General features: G+C 37.3%; 1 protein-coding gene across 8 annotated transcripts in view; it reads right to left on the bottom strand.

Moving 5' to 3' along the window:
* The window catches only part of Cntn4 (contactin 4), a 975079-nt gene that overhangs the window by 190437 nt on the left and 766102 nt on the right, over nucleotides 1-18540 (bottom strand). For all 8 annotated transcript variants that reach the window (XM_031382788.1, XM_031382782.1, XM_031382784.1 and 5 more), the window contains one exon: nucleotides 15522-15719. In XM_031382788.1, the coding sequence (XP_031238648.1) occupies nucleotides 15522-15719 (198 nt within the window). The remainder of the gene's footprint in view (nucleotides 1-15521; nucleotides 15720-18540) is intronic.

The raw sequence follows: 18540 nt of genomic DNA, 5'->3' as shown, positions 1-18540 counted from the left end.
AAACTGGGAATGGAGAAATTCGCATGTAAATAAAGAAAATATCTAAAATAAAAAAAAAATAAAATAAAATACATCCTTTATGATGCCTACATAGTGATTTCTCAGAGTCATTCTGGAGTCATGGTGTTCAGTCATGTTTAAGGTCAACCTGAATGAATCTGAATGAATACATTCAAGGCAGCATCAGAAGACTGTGTCCTATATTTTCACCCCATAACAAATGCTAGGCACCTACAGGAGGCAGTTTTTACATGTGCTTGTCCTGTCAATGGAGTAGTAGTTACCTTGGTAATCCTAGTCCCCCATATCTAGAGAGATGACTTGCGATGACAGTTACAGTGAGTGACAGCCCCACCAGACTGCATCTATGTTTAATGACTAAAACCATCTCCTTTATTCCCTATTAATACTATCTTGAGTCATTGGTCAAGGCTGCCATAAGGTTTTATTTCTCTCTAATCCCTGGACACTTCCCATTATTATGGATTCCACAGTACTGAGAAAGGGTTCCCTGTTCTCTAGGGTTTTTTGTTTTTTTGAAAGCAAATGATGTCTCCAGTTCATCTCTCTTTTATGCCTCCCTTAGTCAGAGGAAAAAGAAATGCAAAGTTTCAGAAGAAATGAGTAACAACCAGGCAGGACGGGGACAGCGAACAGGTGCAGTAACAAAGAGAGCTGATTTTATTCATCTTGCAAACACTTTTCCTGTGTTTGGTTTAGAAACAGAGTTATCACAAGGATCCAATCAGTCTGTGAAGAAACAACTCAGATTTTTACAGCGTTGCTAGGTTCACCATGAGGTCTGCTGTGGAAGCATGAACTTGAGTACAGTTCTGCTGTTGCTGTTCGTTTTTATTTTTTCTAGAATTACTGGGAATACTAGCTTTAGGAGGGATTTTTGAGATTAATTTCCCCTGTGGTTTTTTTTTTTTAAATCTTTTCCAGACTTATTTATTTTATGTGTCTGAGTGGATGTGTGTATGTATGAATACCATCTAAAGAGGTCATAAGAAGACACTGGCTCCCCTGCAACTCCACTTACAGATGGAGATGAGCCACCAAGTACTCCATGCTGGAAACTGAACATCGGTCCTCTGCAAGTATAAGTGCTTTTAACTGTTGAGCTATTTCATCTTCCTGGGTTAAGTCTGACATTCCTGAATGTATACTTCTCTGCATACCAGGGAGATCACAGTTAGAGACCTTTTAAAGCAAGTGATAGAAGGAACTCTTAACCCTTAAAAGGGTACAACTGTTGGTAATAGCTATCTGTCCTTTTACAGCAGAGCTGTGATCTCAGAGGGGTTAACACTTTATTTTCACTCCCACCAAGATCTAGTTCATGGTCAAAGTTAAAACTCAAAAGCGTGCATGTTTACTTTTAGTTTGCCCTGTCTCCACTGCAGGGTCTAAACCTGTCAAAGTAAATTAAAATACACCAAAGCCATGTTTGACTTGTTCACGAACAAAGCTATTTCTCTCTCTCTCTCTTTTGTCAAGCCTCTGCCATAATTTCTCTTGCACCTCCGTTTGATTGCCTTCCTTTGAACATTTGCACAAAGCTGACTGAGTAATGACGCGGTGCATACTAACAACAGCATTCACACGCAGCTGCTGAACTTGCTAACAAACCGTCTGCACGGTTGAATCACCATCCCATAAATATCAGTAGTATGACTCGGAGTGCAGTGAGCAAGTTAACACCTTTTAGTGCCGTGCATGTGGCTGTATACTTGGAGATTGGTGTTAATTGAAAAAAAAAATAATTGCCTCGAGAGAAAGAGGTCTTTGTCCTCCCAGGAAATCAAGACAGTTTGCATGGCAATCTACCTCATGTTGGATGGAGATGAGACAGTACTATTAAAAATACAATGGGCGAGGAAGTCATCGAAGTGACTGCCTTTGTCCCCGTGTTATCTTTTTCTTACATGTACCTCATGTTTCTTGAGGACTCTATGAAGATGACGACAGTGTGGAGTAAGTTTATCTTGTATAAACTTGCTCTGAGCATCAGAGTGGGTATAGACTCAGTATCCAGATCCTGAAATGTCTTTTTCTCCATTCTAGAAATTCTATTAGAGTGTGGATTTGATGTCCACACTTGTAGAACTGTTACATAATACTCCTCCTGTCCTCTAAATAGCCTGTTCTCTAGACCACTGTAGTTTGTAAGTGACTGGAAAGAATCAAGGCCTTTTTTTTCCTGCTTTGTTTCTTACTATTTCCAAATTACTTAAAAAAAAAAAAGAAACAATTTTTAGACATAACTTGCTTATGAACAAATCACTGATTTTAAGGGCCCAGTTTAAGGATTCTTAGAGAGTTTATTTACATGTGCCACTGTCACCATGACCTGGTTTCTGAGCATTTCCAATACCCAAATAGTATCTGCAATGCCCATTTGCTGTTACTACCCAGCTGGTGTGCAGTCCTGTCCAGCCAAGCCTGCAGCAACCTCTCACCTGCTTTCAGTACATTTACCTCCCCTGGGTAGTTCATATTAATGGAATCATATATCTTCATGCTTTGGAAAACATTTATTTCTTTTTATTTTATGTGTGAGAATGTTGACCTTCATGTACATATGTGCACCACAAATATGTCTGGTACCTTTGTAGATCAGAAGAGGCTACTCAATACCCTAGATATGGAATTACAGATAGCTGTTACTTGCCATGTAGGTTCTGGGAATTGAATCTGAATCCTCTGTAAGGGCAGCCACTATTCATAGGTATCTGGCCTTTCTCCAGTTTCTATGTTGTGGCTGTCCTGTCTGGCTTCTTTTATATGGCATGTGTCAAGGCCGGTGTTATAACACACCACGTTCCATTTGACCTGTCGCAAAACAGGATGCCACTGTGTGCATATCCCACATTCTATTTGTAAGATAAACATTTGCATTAGTTTCATAATGGTCCTATAACAACAACAACACAAACCACTACAAACTAAGCAGCTGAAAGGAGCATATTTTGCCATAGTTCTGGAGGCATACACACAGGTCTGAGCTCTAAGACTCGGGGTATATACCTGTGCTTCTTGCCAGGTTCTGGAGGTAGCTGTCAATCTGTAATGGTTCTCAGCTTGTACTAATGCAGTCATTCAAATCTCTGCCTCTGTTTTCAAATGCCTCTTTTCTTGGGGTTGGTCTGGTGCTGCTATGTACTCAAATATTAAATACTGACCTCCAAGATCTGGTTGCCCTGGGCTAGGAGATCCTCACATATACCTAATGATGCTATGTAAACCTTGCTCCCCAAGTTAATTCGTCGATAAAAGGCCAAAGCTTGTGTGTGATTGGGCAGTAGAAAGAAAAAAAACATTACTTGAGGATTGAGTGAGAGATCTCCAGAGAGACTAGGAGAAGAAAAAGGGTCATGGAAAGAGGAGACGGCCGCCACGAGAGAAGATGGACCATGAGCACATGCCCAAGAGAAATAGCAAGTAATAAGGGAGATATGGCTAGGATGTAAGTTACAATAGCTCCAAACCAGCCCCATCTAGGCTTACAATTTGTAAATAAAATACCAGGATTTTGTGTCTTTTATATGGGTTAGCTAGAATTAGAATTCTTACTACATTTTCTCTGTTGATTAAGGCCCCATGCTATTCCAAATGACCTTATTTTAATTATCTGTATTTACAGTGACCCTAGTTCTTAATAAGGCTGCAGTTTGAGGACAAGGCTGAGGGAAGAGGTGGCGGCAATATACTGCCACACTGACTGATGAGCCTTTGAGCAGCTGCCATATTCAGCTATTGCCAATGATGCTTCAATGAGCCATGACAGGCTTTGTGGTGGACATATATTCACATCTTATGTTCTCTATGACTTTTATATACATGACTCTTTGTGGATGTGTGTCTTACTTCAAGTGATGCAGCCTCCAAGTTGTTTTTTCTGTTCTAAACTCTGTCCCTGCCACTGATTTCTAGCATCATTTCCTTTCCTTCTTGTTACTTATCCCCATATAAGACTCTCTCATTTGTTTAGAAATTCAGAAGCTGTGACTCAGATGAGAAAACACAACACCAAGTGATATAGCTGTGCTTTTTATACTTGTATTCAGATTCTCAGTCTCTTAATAGGTGTTCGGTAAATAACTTCAGACTCAAAACATCTCTCAAAGTCTATGGCATCTCACAGTGAGGCTGTATGTTGGTTTCTGTTTTGTTTATTTGTTAGTTTTTGTTGTTTTTATCATCATTATACCTACTTATAAGCAAGGCTTCTCCTCCTTTGTAATTGTATCTTTTTTTTAAAACCTTTATTGCATTTTGATGAGAAAAGTTACATGATTTCAATTTATCTGAATTTGTTAACATTTAAAAACATATTTTAATTAAATAGAATTGAATCACATTCTTGATTCCCTTTTGTACCACTGCTCCTCCCATAGACCCCCCTTCAATACCTACAATATCTTTTTTGTCATATTCCTTAAAATTTATAAAATATTATAACAATAAAAATATATAATTGTATCTTGAAGAATGAAAATCTTATAACTTTTCTGAATCATTCACAAACCCTATCTCAGAAACATGAATATGAATCAAGTGAGATGAACGGAGATGTGTGACAAGAAGGAAGAGATGGGAGGCATGGAATCATTTTAAATATGGCCTATAATATAAGAGACACATGCTGGTTTCCAGCCATGGGAGTCATTTACTACATATCCTTGTAGTTTTCCTTTACTGACATGAACTGTATAGCTTGTTTTTCTGGTCATATGGGTGTAGTTTCTTGGTTTATAGAGTGATCCATATTTATAGCTATGTAAATATGAACAAAGAATATCACTAAGAACAGATTGATCTGAATACATAGCAGTAGTTACAGTACATAAAGATGATTTTCACTACTGTTTATAGGAATGTCAGTGCATATAATGAGTAACCTCATTTTATCATCATACGAATAAGGGAAGCACTTTTCTTCAACTATATTATGAATGATACTTTTTGGGGTACACCTGTCAAAGTTCTCCATTTAATTTGGGCTATGTCTGAGAAGGCTGTATTTTATTTGGCTATTTATCTTATTCTAATTAGTTTGGCCTTATGTTTTCTCATCACATGTCAAATCTGTTGCCTTTCTGTTTGGGGGAAAACAAAAGGCTGCTTAACACAGAGACAATCTTTTTAGGCCATTTCTCTGACCACCTGGAAATGGTTGAACTTAATTGGTCTACAGATGGTCTGATGGTTTACAGAGCAAGACCGTTGATGTCCATTTGCCATCCTCATAAAGGTGGGAGATGAAAGTTTTATAAATAAACCATGGCTTAATCAGGAAACATCATCTCTGCCACACTTTTTCTATTTGTTTATTTATTTATTTACTCATTCATTTTACTTTATACTCATTCACTTTACATCCTGCTTGCAGTCCCCCTCCTCCTTCCTCCCATGACTCCTCCTTCCCCTTCTCCTTTGAGAAAGGGGATATCCCTTTTGTGTAGCATCCCACCCTGACATATCAAGTCACTGCAGGACTAGGTGCATCCTCTTCCACTTAGGCCATACAAAGGAAGCCCAGGCTGGGTAATGGGATTCATAGGATCAAGAGTCGAGGAGGTGTTCCCACTGCAGTTTGGGTGACCTATATGAAGACTAGGTTAAACATCTGTTATATGTGTGCAGGGAGCCTAGGTCCAGCCCATGCTTGTTCTTTGGTTAGTACTTCAGTCTCTTGGAGCACATTTTTTTTTCTATATGGATTATATAATTTTCTCATTGTGTCCAAGTATATATACTTTCCTTTATATATTTACATGGGGTTGGAAACTAAAGGTCTTGGCTTATGAAAAGGCACCTTCAGTGTTTTCAATTCTTTGGAACTAGAGACCCACTCCATTAAGTATTTGAAATTCCTTTCCAAAAGGCAAGGTTTTGGCTCTATCTATCTTATGGTAGAGCTTAATAGATATTAACATCAACCATAAACTATTCAGTGTGTCTGGCAAACAAGGTTGGAGCTCACTGCAGTTAACATTGTCCTGATATCTGCTTTCATGACTTTAACAAGACTACCGTTTTGTTTGTTTTGTTGTTTGTTTGTTTGGACATTGCCTGGTGATATGGCATACTTAAACAACAATGGGTTGCTTACTGTGTAACTAAAAGTTGATTTCATGAAGGAACCTGGCTAGGGCTTCCTGGGTGCTTATCACAGCCATTCATTCTGTGATTGAAATCATCTGATGGGCCTGAGGTTCTACTTTATAGAGCAGAATGAAAGCAGGAGTGAGAGGATCTGCAACTCCAAGTTGCTCCCAGGTGATGTTGCTGCTGGCTTAAAGAACACCCTTAGAGTGTTCCTATGCTCATTATGAGCAAAAGAAAGATGTCCCACCTGACATTAATAAACCTGGCCTGTGAGCAAATTGTGGTGGGAACAGTAGGAATGGGGTTCTACCAGTGATGAGGCCATTGAAAGCCACAACTTTGTTGATGACCTTTTAGGTAGAGATTGTCTCACATTTAAAACCGAGTCACTTATTAAAGGTTGATGCTCAGGTCTGTAAGATGATAGGATTTATGGAACTAGATCACACTTTACAGAATATGAAAGTGAAACCTACCACATGCTGCTTTTGTTTAAGTACAATTTGCAGAGCGCTGTGTTGGCAGAAGGAAGCCAGTTTGCAAAACTGTGTGCCTAAAGATTTTTGCCAACGCCTGCCTTAGCTGGGATCTGTGCTTGCTAAATTAAACCACAGATGGAACAAGCATTTACTAACTTCCACTGAGTGGGATTTTCTACTGAAGAAAATAATTGCCAAAGTTATTTTGGAAAATGTTCCCTTATTGACTTTCTTGAAAAATAAGTCACATGATATGCATTCCATGAACCAAAAAATATTTGGAAATATCCGATTACTCATACAAGTTCCTTTGGCTGAGTATGCCATTGTGGCCTTTAAAAAAAGCCATGCTTTCATACTTTCTTAGCACGAAAGAAAATCTTATGTAATGTCTGAGGATCGGTCCTGGTTTCTTTCTGATTTAAAACCTATGGTCAATGTGACTCAGACAGCAACTCCATTATTTGTCTTACACATCTCCATTGCGATCTATTTTTGAGAGAAGTCAGGGCAGGCACTCAAACAGAAACAGAGGCAGGAACCATGAGGAACACTGCTTACTGGCTTGCTTTCCATAGTGTGCTCAGCCTGCTTTCTTATACAGTGCGGAACAACCTGCCAAGGGGAGGCAAGATCCACAGTGGTCAATCATTAATCCAGAAGTTGCCCCTCCTTCATGCCCATGGGCCAGTCTGATGGAGCCAATTCTCTAGCTGAGGTCCTTTCTCCCCAGGTAACTCTGGCTGTTGTCAAGGTGAGAAAAACTAACCACTACAAGATCTCATGTATCACTACCCCAAACCCAGCAGAATAATTCATACTGTATTGAGTGTCTAAACAAAATTATCTCCTCACTACTAGAGAGAAATAAGGTAGACTATCATGTTTTACTATCAGGATTTTGGAATGGTTTCAAAAAGTCCATAAGAAATGAAAATAAATGCGTTATTTGTCTTAAGTAAAATCTTTACCTCCTTTCTTCCTTTTCAACAGTTCAGATGGAGAAGGAACATTTTCAGAAGGCTGTCTCAGTACATACCAAGACTGAGAAAACATGGATTCCTGCTTTGCCAGAAGAGTGTCTGGTTACCGGAATTCATGAAATAACTGGCTGTGTCTAGTATGTGAAATTGATTATAAGATATACAAAGCTAATATATCTCCTTTGAAGATACTCATAAATGTTAAAATCTTGATATTGTGTTTAGTTAATGCTCTCTCTGCCTCTGCATGTATTAACCCTAATTAAAATCAGTAGAGGTACTGTTGATAGTCTTTTGATATTTAATGATGGCATCATAGTCTCATAAGTCAGCAAGGCTTTTTAGTGAAAGGTCAGAGAGCACAGGATTCACTTGGATTTTGTGGACAGAAGGCCTAATCTTTCTCAATGTAGTTTGGAAACAGTTATAGAGAAATGTCTATCAATGGGCAGGTGAGTGTGTATTAATAAAACTTTAATAGTAAAAACAGGTGGTGAGTCCAGAAGCCACAATGAGCTGACCCTAAACATTGAGAAAAATGGAGGATAGTGATATTTGAAAGAACAATGTAATCAATAGACTATAAGAACTAACAAGAGTCAAAAGCTTAGCAAATATGGAATAACTTTTAAGAGGAAAATCACTCTTTAACAAGCAATAACAAATTAGCATGTTTAAAAACAAAATACCATTTAGAATATAGTAAGAATGATAGAAAAAAATCTAGAAGTTATTCTAGAACAGTCAACTTACTTATGCAGAAAATTATAATTTTATCTATTGAAACAGGTCATGAGCATGGCTTGCCTGAAGTGTTTGTCAGCACTGAGTGTCTTCTTCTGGGGAATCTTTTCTTGTTTTAGGTTGCCCAAGTCTTCCGGGAAGAGGATTATCAAGACCCTCAAACACAAGCTGTCAATCTATACATAATTCCATTTTGTGACATTGGCATGTCTCTGAATGTGAATCATCAAATAGAGCTTCACACTCCAACTAGACATCTTAACTATATCATTTCTGAGTACAGAAAAATTTCTACATTCTTCCTGGCAACCTTTCAAAGGGTTTACTCATTCAATATTTAGTGGTTAAATACATGATTAAAAGTTTGGGGTCAACAAGATGGCACAGCTGGTAAAAAGGGCTTGCTTCCAAACCTGACTGAGTTTGAGCCTTGGACTGACAGGATGAAGCAAAAGAAGAGACCCCTGAAAGTTGTTCTCTAATCTATATATCCCTAGCCCAATAAGAACATAAAAAAAGCCATTGGCTCAAGCCAACATACTTCTAGACAGTATACCTCTAGTACTTTATTTTATCTCCAGTTTCTCCACCTGTTATTCTTTCGTTGAGAATCCAGTTTTATAATTCCAATAAACAATATAACTAGACCCTTTGCTAGTTTGGAGGTCTCTAAGGTTATGATTCAATGTGCTGAAAACTGGATCTTTTGACTTTGTAGTGTACTATTCACCATGAACACTAAACAGTTGCTTCCTAACTGACTAGCCAAATGACCATCCAAGAACTTTTGCCCCTGTGGACCTGAAATGAATGCGGCTGGAATAGAGGTCTAAAGCTGACTGCCAAGTTCCTAAGCTTGTCAAACCTTCAGAATATCCACAGCCATTAAGACTCTATTAAATCAGATTAGCAAAGACAGCTTAGAAAAATGTCTCACATCCTTTAGTCATTTAGATGCTCTCATCAAACATGTTTTACGCCCACAGATCCTCAACTGTGATGGTGTTAGAAAATTAAAAACAAGACATGATTGCTGTGACAAAAATGCACCAAAGTTGCAATTAAAAGTGAGACTTAAATAAAACAAAGAATTTTTGGGAGAAGTACTTAAATAATACAAAATTATACTTAAATGGAGTGTAGAACTTGTTGCCTAAATGCTATAATATCAATAAAAGACTCTAAGTAGGTCAAGTACACACTAAAAGAAATACTCTAATGTCTTTTTAAAAACTATGACCTCTAGGTTAATTAAGTGGCCCATAAATAAAGCTGATTTACTCATAAAGATAAATAGTGGTTGCTAGGGCTCCCATGAGACTTTAATGCAGGTTGGGGAAACATTAGGAACACTTGCTGTGAGGTTTAGCAAAATCATAATGGAGGAAACATGATATAAGAACAATAAATATCCAAGAAAACCTCTCTCCCTTTTTTCTTTAAAAATTTGCTTTTGTTTTAAATTTGGAACTATGGGATAGGCTGTGTTCTTTTGTGACACTAGAAATTTTAATGTTGATAGAGATGGAGACTCATATCATAGCCCCTGTGTACAGACAATGAATAGATGAATATACCTTCCTGTTTTCAAAGACTTGCATTTGAGAGAAATTGGGTTCTCTGACCCAATGAAGACCATTTGTCTTGTCTGTAGAGCAGTATTTTATATGACCTGATCTTTGAAAATTCTGAGACTGAAGGAAGTTGAAAAGCTGTTCCTAGACTCTTCTAAATGACAAGGAAGAATTTTAGACATAATTTAACATGGACTCATTCTCATTCATACAGTGAAGAAAACCAGGGACTAGAGAAATGAGCCCACTATCTCACATTAATTGGAGGTAGATATGTTACTGTACTCTACATTTCTGTCACTTCTCCCTTCTGGCTTTTAGTCCCACTCATGTTCAGTATATTGATTTTTGTCCACTTTGGGTCTTTTTATTTTTTTGAGTGAAGGAGAGGCTGAGATCATCATCATCTGGCCTTTAGTCTGTTAGGTTAAAGCATGATTTAAGCTAAGAAAGTTAAACGTTTCAAACTGAGCCTGATCAATGCTTTCACAGCTGAATACTATTAGGTTAGGGGAAAAGGTGGAGGACTTAGGAAAACATCTTTAGGAAGTTCTCTTATACTTTGAGAACATAAATATATACTTTCAGTATTTTAAAAATTGTAATTGTTTGTTATTTTTCAAGAATTTCATACAAGGTCATTATATTTCCACCATTTCCAGCTCCCCTCTTCCTTTCTAACTCTTCCCATTCTGCCCACTCCCTTTCAAATTCATGATTTCTTCTTCTTCAATTATTATTGTTTTACACACGCACACACCCTACTGAACTCACTTAGTATTGATCATAAGTTCATGGGTTTTCAGTTGACAATTTGAAATTCAATAACTTACAAGGAAAAAGCCAGAGGCAGTCACTTTCAATATTTTAGTTTTACGATAAAGTATGAGCATTCAAAAGAGTAAATCTCACACAATGACAATATGTTAGAACAGCTTCTTCTGAAGCTCAGTGAAACAGTAGTACATACAGGGGCTAGAAATCTTTCTACTATTGCCTGCCTCATTTCTTAGCTCTTCAGTAACCCCCTTCTCTCAAATCAAAGGTTGAAAACTTGACATCTGTAAATGCTGTTTGTCTGTGTGTGGTTATGTGCTCATGCATGCAGGTACACAGAGAGATCAGAAGAGGGAGTCAGGTCCCCAGAAACTAAGCTAGAGGTGGTTGTGAGCTGTCCCCCATGGGTTCTGGGATCCATGTGCAGGTCTTCTGAAAGAGCAATATGCACTCTACATAGTGAAATATCCATGTGATATATATGGCCAGTTACTGGTGGGTCTTGATTCTACCCACAGAGTTTGCTCCTCTGTCTTCCTGGCTTATTTCCTGGTCAAAAATTGATAAAGGATGAGGTAAACAGGAAGAATGCATCCTGTGCAGTGCTAGGTTAATGGATGGGCCAGTGCAAAAGCCTGTGGGATAATGAGCTAGGGGCACAAGTCAACTTAATGAGATGAATGTGGGACACCACACCTGAATCCTGTCAACACCTGAGCCAAGATTCATGGTTCAGTTTTTATGACTGTATAGTCATAGTGACCTTTTGGACAGTCTAGAATTGCCTTCCTGGAACTCAAAATCCATGACTTGAATAGTAGGAAAGTCAGGCAAAGTAACCATTGTGGCAATTAGCTTAGTTCAGATTTGAGCTGCCTCTGCCTTCCTTGTTATATTTTCAAGTCAGAAAAGAGGGTGTGAAATTTTAAGTGTGCATCAGTGATGGAAATGACTATACTAATTCTACATTCCTTGCATATATCAGCCTAACATTGTCATTAAATACCAGTTCCTGTAGAGTGATAATTTCATAGATTTTTACTCTCACAGAATAGATTTTATTAAGGATGTCATCTTAATTTTGCAATATCCTTTTGATTTATATCTCACATCTTCTCTCACCTTCAGACAGGAGCTAATTAAATAACCTGTTTTGTGCTTAGTAATGGAACTTCATATCCATTTTATGTACTCCAGTCTAAATGAGAAAGATATTATAAATTTTTACCATGCAACTATCATGCAAATTAAGAAGGAATGGGCATTAATTGCTGAAGAATGAGGTGTTTAGCCTGTTACTTCTGTGATAAAATACTCTAATACAAAGCATCGGTCATTTCCATGGAGATGGAATCAACAACAATTTTAGAAATAAATCTAAAAACCAAGAAAACGCAAAGTTTCTGACAGTTTGATGTATACATCATGATGCTAGAGTTTTTGTGCTTCTAATTTTTCTTCCCACTTACAAAGGCAGCAGGTTTCTGTCATGTTTGTCTTCACATGTATCTTTCTCTGTCCAAGTCAATATTTCATTACATCCGTAACTTGACACACCACGGAGGGCAATACCCTTGGTTAGATATTTTGGCATACATACATTTCATTTATAGACCCTCCAAAGGGCTATGTTTTAAAATAATCTTGTACAAAATGCCATTGAAGCAAATTGTTCCTCTTTGTTTCTGAAAAGGTGGCATTGTGCCTTTGGACAGAGCTGGTACCTTGCCATTTTTTAAATTGGTTCTCATGTAGCCCAGGCTGTCTTTATGTTCACTAAGTAGCTGAGGATGAACTTGTGCACCTGATCCTCCTGCCTCCACTTCCCAACTGCTAGGATTTCAGGCAGAAGCCATGAAGCCCAGGTTCATGCAGTACTGGCAATTGAAGCTAGAGTTCTGCATGCTAGGCAGGAATTGTGTTAACTGGGCCTGAGCTCCATCTCCAGTCGACCTTGCCTACTTTTTAAACTGATGATTTTTTGGTTTTGTGAATACAATGCAACATAATAATGAGACAAGAATCCACCACAGTAACTTAACCTTGTCGTGTTGCAGTCAGGATGCTAGTGTTCACTCTCAGTCTAATGAAAGTTTTAAAGTCTTTTCCTGAGTAAGGCAAGGGTGGAAAAGTCAGTAACAAATACACGTATGTCAGATGAATACGATAACAAAGAAATTGACCAAAACACTAGAAAACAGGTAATTTATTTCTGCTGCCAAGGGAAAAATCTTGCGCCAAGCTTTGTTGGTAATATAAAAAAATAGGATCCTCAACTTTGTAAATCTTCCTGCTAAGCCATTTTAATTATTTCAGCATGTAGTTTTCTTATATAGTCTCAGTTGTTAAAACAGACAGATGTGTCTCATTCTCCTTAGCCCAGGTTACCACCATTCATACGTGAATTTTCACAACAGTCTTCTAAGTAGATATGCATTTTCTATACCTACTTTCTGAAATTTTCTTTTTGTCTAGAAAGCAGTCAATTGGTCTTCCTAAAAAAAAGAATCAGCTCCAAACACCTAAGAGCTTCTCATTGCTTTAGAACAATTGCTCTCAACTTGAGGGTTGTGATCCCCTACAAGGGTTGCATATTAGATATCTTGCATTCATAGTTGTAGAAAACTACAATTATGAACCAGCAGTGAAATAATTTTATAGTTGAGGGTCACCACAACATGAGGAACTACATTTAAGTGTTATAGCTTTAGGGAGGTTGAGAAAAACTTCTGAGAAATAAAATTCAGTCTTCTCTCCCTGGTCTCCATGACTGGCCCATGATCCTTAAACTCCTTAAACCAAGCTTCATCCACATTCCTTTTCTTCTTAACCCCAGAAGATGTAAATTTTTCTTAGTATTCCCTCTTTACCTCAGGACCTTTGAATGTGATGACAGCTCAGCCTGAACTCTTCCTCTTTCTAATCATCCCAGGACTTGCTTCTTATCATCCCAATGATAGCCCTTATGCCATCTTCAGAGAGGATTTCCATAGCAACCCTTTCTACAGTAGACATCTAGCTCATAAAGCTTCTACTTTATCACAATATTTTTAATGTATTGTTTTATGTACTATTCTAAAACCTAAACTGAAACTTGCACAAACATAATGCTTCTTGTCGACACGCTGCCGAGAAGAGCATAGGAAATATTAAACTAGGGCCTGCTTTTCTGCTTACTAGAACACAGAGACATGGTCATCACATAGCTAGTGTTGAATAAATACATGGTAATGTACGAATAGACAAAGTGCCTGAAAACTGAACTATTCGTTAACAATTTTCAGTGTGGTCTGTATTGTAAAGATGTTTAGATAACCTCTAAATAGTTAATTTGAATGTTAATACCCTGATCTGAAAACCTCATGTTTAAACTCACTTAGGCACAACATTCTCTGGTAATCTAGAGAGGCTGAGAAGGGTGGGTGTATAACTCAGTGGCAGAGCACTTGCCTAGCATGTGCAGGGACCTGAGTTCAATTCCTGGCATTGTAAGAAAACAGATGGACAGAGTAATACATTTGGAAACTAGGAGACAATGTCTTCTTATATGAGCTTGTGTAGGATGATGAGAAGAAACAAGGCTCTTGAGTGCTATGCTGGAAGTTTATTCAAGTTTTAAATGAGATAAATGTGCAAACTAGCACTTAGTAAATGTGGCCAATCACTGCTGTTGTTAATTAGTATCTTGACTGATCATTTTTTTAGTTGTATGATAAAATTTTGTCATTCCTATTAAAAAGCATATGAGAAGTTTGTTTGTTTTTTTTTTTTTTTGTATTTTTTTGTATTATTTGTTGTGGTTGTTTTGTTTTCTTTTAAAAATAGAATCCTAAACCTGTCAACTTCGAATCTTCAAATCTTCACATTGGTTCTTTCTAGAGGGCTTAATTATATTATTGTTTTCATCTTTCCAATGAGTAGTAATGAAACACTTTTCTCTGCTACCATCTATACTAGACAGCAATAAGCAAGATAGTTCAGGTAGTTTCAGTTACACACACTGGTAAGCACAGCAGGATAAGGAATTCATGTGTGAGTGTGTATGTGTGGTGGTGGTAGGGGGTGCATAGTGAGGGGTATCTGTAGACTTTAATGAGAAGTTTCCTGATGCCACATGTGTGGAAACAGCAGATGTAGAGAGATGAATTCCTGAAAAACAAATGTGGTATTTCTAAGGAAACATACACAGTCCACATCACCTCCTAAGTGAGACTTTTGGACTAAGTCTCACTTTTGGATTTTTAGGAAATATACAAAAGCCCACAGTGGAAAGAGGAATGGTACCCATACACCATGGCTGACAAGAATGTCTTTAAAAATCACTTCGTGACATAGCCTATGATATCTGGAGATTACATAAGATTCATATATTTTCTTAAAATATTTTCATGATGGGGGAAATTAAAACTTGTGTTTCAAATGAACTATCCACATTTTTAAATTTCTCTGTGGTATAACTATGGCTTCACTATTGTAAATCCAGATATTATTAGGGTAATTTAAAAACACTTTCTGAACCATGAATACTAAATTACACAGAACTGATTAATGAGCTAATTGTTCAATTCTTCACTTCATTTTGCCTGGGTATACAATTTAAGATCCTCTTGTTATTTTTATTTGCCTAAGTCCACGTCCCATCACTGTTGAGATTAGCGATCAGACTTCTAATTAGTTTTCCAAAATGGTTTGTGGGCTTATTTCTTACTCAAGTGGGAAAAATAATAGGTACCAAATATAGAAATTATTAAACTTTTCTTCATAGCATTATATGACAACAATACAGTATCTTTCCATACCCTACCACAATCCTCATAAACAGAACTGACAACATTGTATAGACAACTCACCATCATTTCTCAGGATTAGTGGTGTGGGTGGTCCCAGGACCTTGTGGTTGGTCACAGTGTTGGTAACTACACAGGTATAATTACCAACATCAGATTTTTCCACTTTGGCAATATACAGATTCCCAGTCTCTTGAGAAACAAAGCGGCGGTTATCCTGATAGGAAGGGTATTCATTGAAGATCCAGGCATAGCTCAGCTCTGCAAGAATAAGAATCATCACTGTAAATATGTCTTTCGTCCTGGAACTTCGCTACATTTAGAACACAAATGGTCCTGTAGAGACTTAGATTGATGCTCTTCACTTTGTAAAATATAAATGAAAGGTAATCACAGACACTCAAAGGATGGTTACTGTCAGTCCACAATGTTTTATTTCAAGAAGTGTAGGAGATACCATGGAAGTTGACTCAGAGAGCCCCTACCTTTAAACGTCAAAGGACTAAGCATATGTCAAGCACTTTGTAGCAAGTTCTAAGGGAATGAAAGTGTTAAAGACCCCCAAGTAACCTTGTCATAGTAATGTGAGACGCTACCAAGGACACTATTTAGATCACTTTTCTTATATAATAACGGCAACAATAGTGGGTTGGATTACACGATTACAAAGTACTTTGGTGCATTTGATGCATTTCATCCTTTTCATTAACTTTTCATGGAGGTTGACAAAAAAGAACAAAGCAATGAATCTGAACTCTTAAATCTAACTGGAGACAGAGTAATTGCTGAAATTCACTCAATTCTTTTCCCTTCTCCTCCCACTCTCAACTGTAAGAGTCTTTTTTTCTCCTTAGGAAGTTGAATAGTTCTCCACAAATTTAATAAGCTGGTAATTAAGTATTGCAGTCATTACTCACCAAATACACACTGGTGGCTTAATTATTCCATCCATACACAAAATACAGTTGAAAAAGACATATCCACAAGGAAGTGAATGTGGAAGAGTGGTCAGAGAAGCATGCTTGCAAATACTCATCCCAGTATGCAGTGGAGCAAATGGATGGAGCAGTCCTATCGAGGAATACTCCTTTGGCAGTCTTTGCTTTCCATAAGGATTAGAACATTTTGTGACTGAGTATATGAATCCATATTTTCAAATTCAAAGAACCCTAAATACCAGTGTATTTTATCTGACTGGCTACAGTGAACTGTCATGTTCCAAGGATACCAAACTTCTTCAGCTCCAAATATTCACCCTTCCTTTTTGTGAAGTGTGAACCACAGATGTGTCACATATTGAAACATGGTAGCCTGGCTATTGACCCTGATTTTACAAGATTACTTTTATTTTGAAAAATTACTTTGTCGGGGGGGGGGAAGGAAAAACAGAACTCATAGGGAAGCCTTGGTTGTAGAAATACTTGGCTGAGTTATTCTTTGCCAGTCTTTCATATGACCCTGGTTAAATTCTAAATGCATGAATGGTCATTGGTAAATGGCAGAAAGGCCACTTGAGCTCTATAAAGAGAAGACTAATTACTGTAGAAGACATCTTTGGTGTTTAATCCTTCAATGAATCCCAACTGTAATCGACCTCAACTACTGAATATGTAACAAGAAACATGTTTTGCCTTAATAAACCATTGTTGACACACAAAGGAAGGGTCATGTAGATTGCTCTCCCTTTATCACAGAATTACAGCATTTTCTCATGCATTATTTTGGAGAGCTATAATTATGTTTCTATGAGAAAAGCTAATCACTCTATGCATGTTCGTGTAATTAGAAGTAACCCCATGCTGATGTGGAGAGGACACTGAGCATAAATAAACAAGTTCCAAAGTCATTAAACAAGTTCTTCTGATATAAAACATTCTGTCCGGGAGAAGATTGTTAAGACTCAGAAAGGAAATGAATATTACAAGGCTCAGAGAGTAAACAAATACCTAAGTCTCAGGAAGTTCCTGAAACTTAATACATCCATAAAACCCTTCTTCAGAGTTATATAATTACGAAGACTTCTGGGAAGGAGTGACTCTTACCTCAAGTGATACAAGGAGCTTTGGGGACACTTTCCTCAGTTGTCACTCATGTGAGCTAGTCTTTAAATGGTTCACTCACCTAGATTTGGGGCCATAGTTTCTTTGGTCAGTTATTTATGCCATATCTGAAATAAGTAGATGTTTGCTTACATTCCCAGGAAAAGTTAAATAAGAAAGGAGAGGTCACTCAATATTTACAAGTAATTGTTTTTCTGGAGGACCTAGGTTCAATTCCTTGTACCCACATTCCAGCTAACAACCATCTGAAACTCTGATGTCCTCTTCCAGCATCCATAGATACCAGGAATAACATGCTGTATAGACACACATGCAGTTAAAACACCCCAAAAATATTTTTTAAAATATAAAAAAATTAAAAATTAAGAGTCACACAACAACCAATAAGTTGGCTATTCCCAAAAGCAATAACCAAAACATAACAACAACAACAATAACAATAACAACAACAACAAAAACAGAAATACCTAAACTTTAAGATAGAAAAAGACAAGGAAACATAATTTAGTAGGGACACCTTCCAGTAAGAAAAGACTTGTAAAGTCAGCAAGACAGGCAATATATTCTGTACTCAACCCCATAATCCCACTTCCAGCAAACCCTGTCATCTCTCAGTATCCCTGTGTTATCTCACGGACAAGTAGAACACTATGAATTCTCTAGTAAGTTATAAAAACATTTTAAATATAAACTGCCATCTACAAAGTCACAAAGTAGACATTACAAAGTAATTTGTAAGTGTAAAATTAAGCATTTTACATTTCTCCAATGAGAGTTGAAATCAAATTTATGGGACTATAATTTTTTCCATGAGATAGTTTTAAGCTCTTGTAGTGGCTAGTAGCTATGAAGTATTCTGAATTCTGAGGAAGGAATTTAGCAACCAGAAAGCAGCGATTTAAAAAAGATATCTGTGCTGGTATTTTATAACTGGAAGGAAAGTACCAAAGTTTAAATTTCTGTTATGCAAGGGGAACCATTTAAACTTTCTCATTTTCAAATTCTTTTTTTTTTTTTTTTTT

This window comes from Mastomys coucha, unplaced genomic scaffold (assembly GCF_008632895.1).
Source record: "Mastomys coucha isolate ucsf_1 unplaced genomic scaffold, UCSF_Mcou_1 pScaffold20, whole genome shotgun sequence".
In the NCBI taxonomy this organism is placed as follows: domain Eukaryota; kingdom Metazoa; phylum Chordata; class Mammalia; order Rodentia; family Muridae; genus Mastomys; species Mastomys coucha.
The sequence above is the reverse complement of the archived record's forward strand: the minus strand, read 5'-3'. Positions and strand labels throughout refer to the sequence as shown.